Consider the following 8,975-nt stretch of genomic DNA (forward strand, 5'->3'; position numbering starts at 1 on the left):
GTGAGGTTTAGTAAACATCCACAATAAAAATTGACGCCATCCCTTGCACTCTTCAATGATGTCAATTTTGTTCACTACTTCATCTACTATATTCACACGGTATTTACTTGATTCATGAAGATATTCAACAAATCTCTAATCTATATCTCTAGGATTTTTTTTTCTTTTCTCACAGTATTACACAGTATGTTTACATTTCTTTTTTTTATTTTTTTTTTCCCCACTCAGAATCATAGTTGGATTTGTGGACACTAACAGTCTTTGAAATTGTTTTTCCAAACCAACAATAACACATCATCAGCCTGGATCGACAAATGCAGAGAAAATTAAACATGGTTTGAAAATCTGTTTAGATCACATATTGCCCCTGGAGGTAGGTGAATCAATTATAATCTTGGAAGTCCTTTGTAATGTTCTCTTTTGTCTACATGCTCCATGAGGGTTTCGTTGTTGCCTACACGTTGGCCTCGGCATTGGTCAGGTTGGAGGTCGGGCTGGTTGGGTTTGGTGGGCTGACGGGCTCTGTCGGGCTGGTTGGATTCGGTGGCGGGCTGGTTGGGCTAACAGTTGTGGTGGCGGGATTAGCCGGACTGGCTACGGTGGTAGAGGTGGTGGTGGTTATAGTGGCAGTGGGACTTGTTGCCGGGTTCACCGGGCTGGTTGCGGTGGGCGGGCTGGCTGCTGGTGGAGCGGGGTTAGCGGGGGTCACCGGGCTGGTCGAGTTGACGGGAGCCGGGCTGGTCGGGCTGGCTGGGTTGGCGGGAGCTGGGTTCACGGGGCTGGCGGGATTGGTTGGATTGGCGGGGCTGGACAAGTTTGCGGTGTTGGTCTCCACTTGCTGCTCCGGTCCGTTCACCAGACATCGCCTGGTGACTGCGGGAGGCTGAAGCATTATCCGAAGTCGCTGGGAGAGAAACACGACACAAATTAATTCGATGAGAGCGAGGGGATGTTAGGTGACATAGCCACAGTGTGAGATAAGCTAAAACGCTGTGACGCAAGCTGGCAAAAATGTCACATTCACCCAACAATTTAATAAGAGATGATTTCCTTCTTACCTCTTTGTAAGTACCCTTGAGCCCGAGATACATGTATATCATGTATCCTGGTATGAGAATCATAGAGGACATCGCCATGAGCCAGCCTACTCCCTGACCCCAGCCTGGGAACACATAGTCTCCCATTTTGAGAGGAACCATTTGTACGGCGCTGAACAAGAACACCCCCTGTGGGAGACACGAGACGCTTTATGCATCCTGACACCACTGGCTACAGGCAGCGCTGTCTCGGCCTGACATGACTGCAGGCAGGTAATATTGACTTTATTTATCATTTCGTTTTTCATGTCATGACTTTACATGTACTGTTCTATTAGTCCAGAGTACTCACAGCGACAATGAGAGGGGTGAACACGACCCAACACATCTTCCACCATATACAGGGCTTGTAACCAATCATCTCCTGGATGTTGTCGTAGAACTTGTTCACACCTGCGAGACAAATGAATCGATGATCGAAATATTCATATCCAATCTATTTCAATTTGCTGCTGGTCTGCCATGCATGGTGATGAGGATGGCGAGGTGGAACACATGAGTGCTCATGACCTTGAGACTGAACTGCGCTTGAAGCAGTGGAAATATCTCTGGATAGGTGTGACGCTTCTTAACATTTGTTTTCCCTCTTACACATGATGTTTATCAGCATGATTTGTGAAAATGTACAAATTGTTTTTTTTTTCTGTAATCATGTTTACAGTTTTGTTCCTTTATTTTACTACATTGCATGAAATATTAATGATACACACCATAGCACCAGGATATGGAGATGCATTCAAAGAAGACCAAGAAGAGGAGACACATTCCACTGGCAGAGTAGTAGTCAAACAGTTTGAACACATAGATTCCTCCCTGGTCACAAGAGAATGAATAAAATGTTATTAAGAGATGTTATGTGCAAACATTTTTTGCAACTATGATAAATCAAGTGTACAAATTTCCTCTTGCACGCGACATAAATGCACATCTTTCACTTGCATATCTTAATTACATGTTTTATCTGATATCATGAATGTGGTCACGTGAGAGAGCTGCCCTGCTGTACCTGCGTGATGTTTGATAGTCCGATCACATAGGACACCAGACAGACAGCAGCGATGAAGATCTCTCGTCTACCCCTAAGAGCTCTGGGAAACTCATCCACCAGAGCAGTGATGAAGCCTTCAACTGTGCAGAACTGAAGGACAGAACCATGAAAACAGCATTAAGGATAGGAATGAATATATGCACTACTCACACCTTGCTTATTTTTAATATGCAGAGTGTTTGTCCATTTTTTTTTAGAGGTCTAAGAACATTAAGAAGAATGTACGCTCTTCCAGAGAAACTTTATTATGCTGGTTGAACTGACTCATGATGACAAATGACAAAGTATTGCAGTGTGCAACAAACCGTGGGACAAAAACACTAACATAATCTTCTGAATGAGCAAGCATCCACTTCTTGGAGGCCATTTTGGTAATAGCCCTGATGTGCAAAAAGCGATGCGGCTATGACATTTAAAATGGAGTTATAATTTATGTCTTCCACTCTGAGGTACTGTTGGTCACAGCCAGTGTATCACTGCATCTATGTTCTTTTTCTAACCTGTGTGGTCTTGTCCAAACCCAGATATCATATGCAAAATAAAGACAGACAGACAGTGGGGCCTGCGGGCATATGGAGGTGATATAGTTGCATTAAAAATGCTTGACAGCCAATGTCAAAGCCCAGCTATATCTGTCCACAAGAAGCAAATTGCATGCTTATCATGCAGAGCGCAGGGGTGAGCTGCATGATATGTACCTGAATTTAAATATTTAGGTCAGCCCATTAGCAGATCATCTCCAAGCCCCTTACCTGGCTGTCAATTCCCAGCATGAGCAGCATGGAGAAGAACAGAATGGCCCAGAGAGGAGACACAGGCAACTGGGTTACAGCCTCTGGGTAGGCCAGAAATGCCAAACCAGGACCTGGACAGCAGAAATCACATTTAATTTGGGTTATTTTCATTGTATGCAGATGCACACTGCATTTAGCAGTCAGTGTCTGTGACAATCAGAACAGAAGACAGAGATGTGTAGTTACCTGAAGCTGCTACATCTGCGATGTCTTTCTTTGTCACATGTGCCATGAAGCCAACAATGGAGAAGATTACAAAGCCAGCAAACATGCTGGTACATGAGTTGATGCAACACACAATAACAGAGTCTCTGGGGAGAGAAAATGTAAAAAAAAACAAAAAAAACAACAACAACAAAATCTCCTGTGAAAGATGCAAATTCACATTGTTCAAAATCATCTGCAATGACCTTCCCTCAAAAGTGTCCCCAAAAAAGAATTTTGCCGGAGCAGCTGTGAGAATGCATCACTGCTCTGTGGCCCTTTTGATTGAATGCAGATGTTCAGCTACAATGTTTTCTTGGTGAACTTGGACAGCTGCAGGTTAGGGTTTAGGAACTCGTATAGGAACGGTGATATACATGAAAGAAAGACTGAATCAATTCAAACAAGGCCACAAACTGCATAAAATGACTGCAACTATATTTATGTAACTGATTGTTTATGTGACCCAGAACCACGAGGCTGCTGCAGAAAACACTCAAGCTTCAATACCTTCTTTTTCTCCAGCTTGCACACTAACAGAAAGAAACAGCCTTCATTTCAGATTGTTATTATCGTCAGGCCAGGAACTCAAATTAATAAGGGCTTTTAAAGGCTCTTATCAAGTATCCTTGAATACAATCATAGGGTGTATAATATGGTGAAATAGCAGCAATTTAATTACTGCCATCCTCAGCTGTGATGATTCACTCTCACATAATAAATTTCACATCTTCCACACTTATCGGCTCATACATAACATTATTTTCGTGGCTCATCACCAGTCTTACCTGTAAACATTGTTGTTGAACGGATTGTAGCTGCCTAGAGCTATAAGTGACCCCAGTCCCAATCCATAGGAGAAAAAGATCTGGGTAGCTGCATCCAGCCATACCTGACAAAGGAGCACAAAGACTTAACTGTGTGAGGCTGAGTCCGGCTCACTCAGCCGTTCAGTACAAAGGTATGAATCATATAAGAGTGTATCATTACCTCAGATTCTTTGAGCTTTTCAAAGTCTGGGGTGATATAGAACAAAATTCCCTCTTTAGCTCCAGGTAGAGTCACACCACGGATGAAGAGAATAAACAGCATGAAGTAGGGATACGTAGCTGAGAAGTAAACAACCTATAGACAGCGAGATCATTGTATCAGACATTGTTTCTTCAGGATATGTGTGGTTCATGAAATATTCAGTTTCCAAAAACAATTTTCATGGTGTTTGTTAAGACCCCCCCCCCCCCCCAAAAAAAAAAATAAATAAATAAAAGGAACGGAAGACAGAATATTCTGCAAAAGAAATCTCTGCAGCTGCACGTTGAATCATCTCTCTCTGTCTCTGTGCATTTGTGACTCTGCGCAAGCATTTTGTGAGCAAAAATGTGAAGGGGGATGGGGGGTATTTTGTGACCAAAACAAATTTTATTTTCCATGGTCATGTGATGAACTAGACTTTCAAAATGTGGCATCACAAGGGAGAGAAGCTGCTCCAAGTGAGGGGAGAGGACAAAACCAGATTGCAGCGTATGGCTGTTTGTTGCTCCTCCTATCATGAATCCACACTCATTACAGACAATGTGTCAGGAGAAATGGAATTAGAGGAGCCACCATGAGGCAGAGAGGGATTAGTGAACATGAGGTTTTGGTGTCTTCTCTCTGATTTTAAAATCAATCTGGACAATACCGACTGCAGGCTAAATGATTGATCATGTGATATTAGACTGATTAATATTGCATAGCTGTCACATACTGCTCCATTGAAGGAACCAATACAGCCTAAGATCTCTTGGATAACCAAATCTGGCAAACGGCTTACCTTCCCTGTCCAGCTAACCCCTTTCCAGATACAGAAGTATACGAGGACCCAGGCAATGGCCAGTGTTATTGCCAGTGGCACTCGAAGCTGGCCTGGTTTTTCCAAGCCATCAGTCATTTCATGCATGTTGCGCCTATAAGTCGGAGCAAGCAACAATAAGACTATTATGCACACAGTGAAATAGCCATGCAGCAAGGGAGGCTGTCTTTTATGTAGCCCTGAGAAGCATGCAGGATACTTTAAAGCATTGCTGATGTGAAAAAGCAAAAGGAGGTCGTCAATATCTTACTCCCAAAACTCGAGCACTGCACTGGTGAGATTGGTGGTGTCTGCAATGCTGTAATTTGTATAGCATTTGTCTGTGTTCCATGGATTGTTACATGTGCTCCATGGAAGGTCCTGAAAAACAAATGAAATGTTGTTGGTTTTTTTTTTTTTTTCTTTCTCTTGATACCACTGAGGATTTGCAGTATCTTTCAAACATCACAATACAGGGAACAGCCTTGACCTTATGGTGGTTTCAGGTTTGAATGAATGAACTGAGCACACTGAATACTTACAGCGGTGAAGGAGTTGTACAGGTAGTAAATGGCCCAAGAAATGATTACAATGTAGTAAATGTTGAGCCAGAAGGACAGGACAGCTGCTGCAAGGCCCACACCTATCATGAAGAAATGAATTAGGTTGTGTGTGTGTTATGTGACCTCTATAAATCCTGGTCATAATGATCTCAGTTAGAGCAACAGATATCATAAATATTATTCTGGGATTGACACCCCCCCCCCAAAATAAATAAATAAATAAATAAATAAAATAATTAAATTCTTTAGCTATATCAGGTATTAAAACATCATTATATAGAATTGTTTTATATACCTTTAAACATAGGAGCCAATTTCCACACTCCAAGCCCCCCAATTGAGGTGTATTGGCCAAGGGAGCATTCCAGTAGGAACAAGGGTACCCCAGCAAATATGAGGGTCAAAAAATAGGGAATCAAGAAGGCACCTGGGTGGACAGAAGTATATCAAGTTATGCATTCGCAAAGGCAGCCAATCCTGAGCAAAAGCAACGTGACGCAATACCTAAAACACTGCAACACCACGTCAATTAATTAGTCTTGCACATGTAGGTGGTATTCATTCTTTTCATGTCATCGACACGGTCAGTTAGGTGAGATCGACTATGTGTGCAGCGCGGAGCATTAAGGGCCGCGTTGTGTGCGTAAATTAGTTGTGGAAAAATGATGTTTACCTCCACCGTTTTTTCCACAGAGATAGGGGAATCTCCACACGTTTCCCAGTCCAATTGCATAACCCACACACGACAGGAGAAAATCAAATTTCCCTCCCCATGTTTCTCTATCGGGTATCTCCTTTTTCTTCTTTTCGGGTTTCACGTCCAGTGACTTGGGTTTGTCATTATTCGTAGCCACCTCGTTCAGTTCTGTGACTTGTCCATCCGTTTTGGTGCCGTTCGTCGCCATGTCTCTGGATTTGGCAGAGGTCCTGGCAGTCGGACGGGAGGCTTCAGCACCAGTCCACGTAGACAGCAGCTTCGCGGTTTTTAGAGCTAACCTTTGGACCGAATGTCTGAGGATGACGCCTGTGCTCACACGGCTCGTCAGTCGCCGTTAACCTGGAATCGTGAATAGAGTAATTGGTTGCTGTTTTGTTTATGTTTATCTGAAGAGGCGCAGGAAAAAAAATGTGCTTGTTTATAGGAGACATGGGTCGAAAATATTGATCTTATACTCATTTTTCCAGATACCACAATGCCCATTGAAATCAAACATACACAATTTAACTTCAAAATGTGCATTTCAAAACGCATCTTCACATATTTCAAAGCCATGACAACATTTTCATTCATATATCAGATTCAACAAACACCAAAAAAAAAAAAACCCACAACGTCGACGTCAAAGTCATTCTGACTTCCCTCCACAATTAAAGAAAAAAAAAAACCAGACGACAGATTGCACGCAAACTGATTGTTGCATTTAAAAAAACAGATTAGCCGACACGGTTTCCTGTGCAAAATATCTAAATAAATAGGTCTAAAAAGAGATCACAGACTGACATCACGTACAGAAATGACAAAGAAAAACTTTGAGACAATTTTTAGAAACCAAAGCATGCACTTCAAGCGCAAAGACGCACCGTAGCAAAGCAAATAGCCTATGAGAATTAAGCACTATGAAGTCCACCAGTTACCACCTACAGATTCTCCCGACAGTTGTCCATATACAGAAATGAAAGGAGCAGGGACACAGAGAGGTCTCAAACAATCTGGAACACAAAACGCATCATAGAGACAAAGGGATGTCCAATGCGTAAAAGCTTTACGCATCTGGCTCCACAAATAGCTTCTTTATTCTATCCGACTATATGAGAACCACACGCGTATTTAAACGCACGGGAATGCGTCTCCACATTTGCAACATCCAACAGAGGAGGAAACAGCAATCAATCCGACATTTAGTTGGATATACCATGTAGGTTCAGCGCTCATCAGGCAATCATTACATTGACACCAGCAACATATTTACACAATTAAATAACACGGACTGTCACCGCAAACACACATACATTCACAGACACACACAAAAAGAATCATGCATTAATCAGTCTCATTTGGTTCATATATGCACACAAGCACAGACGCAAGAATTCAGCACCCAATTTACTCACAATGAATCTGTGATCTGTGCCGCCGAGGATACGCTGCCTGCCACAAATCTCGAAACGAGGTATCCGTAGATTCCTCCTGTGGGTCAAGTTGTAAACTCCCAATATTTCTTGAAACATAAATGGATTTTACTTCCATTAAAAGACTTAAAGGGACCATGCAGCGTTAGAGGTGTCCAAGCAGGAGCTGTCCAGCGGGGAGCAGTGCTGAAGACCAGGAGGAGGAAGAGGAGGAGGAAGAGGAGGAGGAAGAGGAGGAGGAGGAGGAGGAGGCTGAATCAACACGGGTAGCAGCCGCTTTGCCTTGTGCGACTGTCTAACATCAACAACCAGAGACTCAACTCCCATCTACACAGCCTCAATGTCATCTCAAAGTCGCCCCCCCTCCTCCACTCCTCCTCCTCATCCTCCTCGTCCTCATCTATAGGCTGCACTCACGTCGCACTTGCCGCGTGTTTGTTTTTAATATTTCAAACTGTTTCACTCTTTCCATTTCATCCAATAGTGACATTAAGGTATTCACATTTTCCCCCCGCACCTTTAAAGCAAAGCACGCAAGTTTTCTAATGGAAAAACTATTTAAAACAAAGGCTTGGAATTCTTCCATTTCAATGCGATGAAAAAAAAAAGTCAATTATTTCAGGTGGACTACAGATTTTGGTTTTTTTTTTCTTTTTGTGTCACGTTGTGAAGCAGGATTTCAGGCTCCTCCGAGCCCAGCAATGCTAAATGTGACCCCCTCCTCCTCACATATAACCCCCCCCCCCCTCCAAACGCATGATCGAGGTGCAAAATAGAAACATATGGGGGGGTTAATGTAAGCAGCATTATCAGGTCCAAACGCGTGAGGTGAGGCCAGTCAGCTGCTGTCTGCAAATCTGGCAAATTGTGATAAAGGGAGGGAACACTGGCTGGTTGTCTAACTCTGCCTGTAATCGCCCAAAGCCCGGCGTCTTCCACAAATGAGGGGATCATCTGAGAAGAATAAAGTCGTGGACTTCAGCTCGCAATTCGAAAAAAAAAAAGAAGAAGAAAGAAATACATAAAAAGAGAAAAATAAATATTTGGCAATGGCGTATCTGGATGGGAGAAAACGCGCAGGACGCAGGAGGACGTGGATTTGTTTTATTCTTTTCTCCCACACCACAATTTTTCCCTTCAAAGAAAACCATCTGGGAAGTGCAAGAAAACAAATCTTAAAAGAGTGCTTCGTCAGTTTTCCAGTTTTTAGGTAAGTGTGATTTAAATAGACTTACATTTTTTTAATGTAAAGTTTTTTTCCATAACTATTCTGAGTGATGCCACGCTGTCTACTTGTTGGCGTTTAAA

General features: G+C 42.7%; 1 protein-coding gene across 1 annotated transcript; it reads right to left on the reverse strand.

The window, feature by feature from the left end:
- Positions 1 to 454: 454 nt before the first annotated feature.
- Positions 455 to 6,442, reverse strand: LOC308130745 (sodium- and chloride-dependent GABA transporter 1-like; the record flags this gene model as incomplete). Its single annotated transcript, XM_080497189.1, has 14 exons — positions 455 to 904; positions 1,059 to 1,226; positions 1,390 to 1,490; positions 1,808 to 1,910; positions 2,104 to 2,235; positions 2,898 to 3,010; positions 3,126 to 3,250; positions 3,932 to 4,035; positions 4,134 to 4,268; positions 4,957 to 5,089; positions 5,246 to 5,355; positions 5,517 to 5,617; positions 5,833 to 5,964; positions 6,211 to 6,442. 14 exons carry the CDS (start codon positions 6,440 to 6,442, stop codon positions 455 to 457), a joined length of 2,139 nt encoding a protein of 712 aa, XP_080353315.1.
- Positions 6,443 to 8,975: the final 2,533 nt, after the last annotated feature.

The sequence above is a fragment of the Blennius ocellaris genome, assembly GCF_963422515.1.
Source record: "Blennius ocellaris genome assembly, chromosome: 5".
In the NCBI taxonomy this organism is placed as follows: domain Eukaryota; kingdom Metazoa; phylum Chordata; class Actinopteri; order Blenniiformes; family Blenniidae; genus Blennius; species Blennius ocellaris.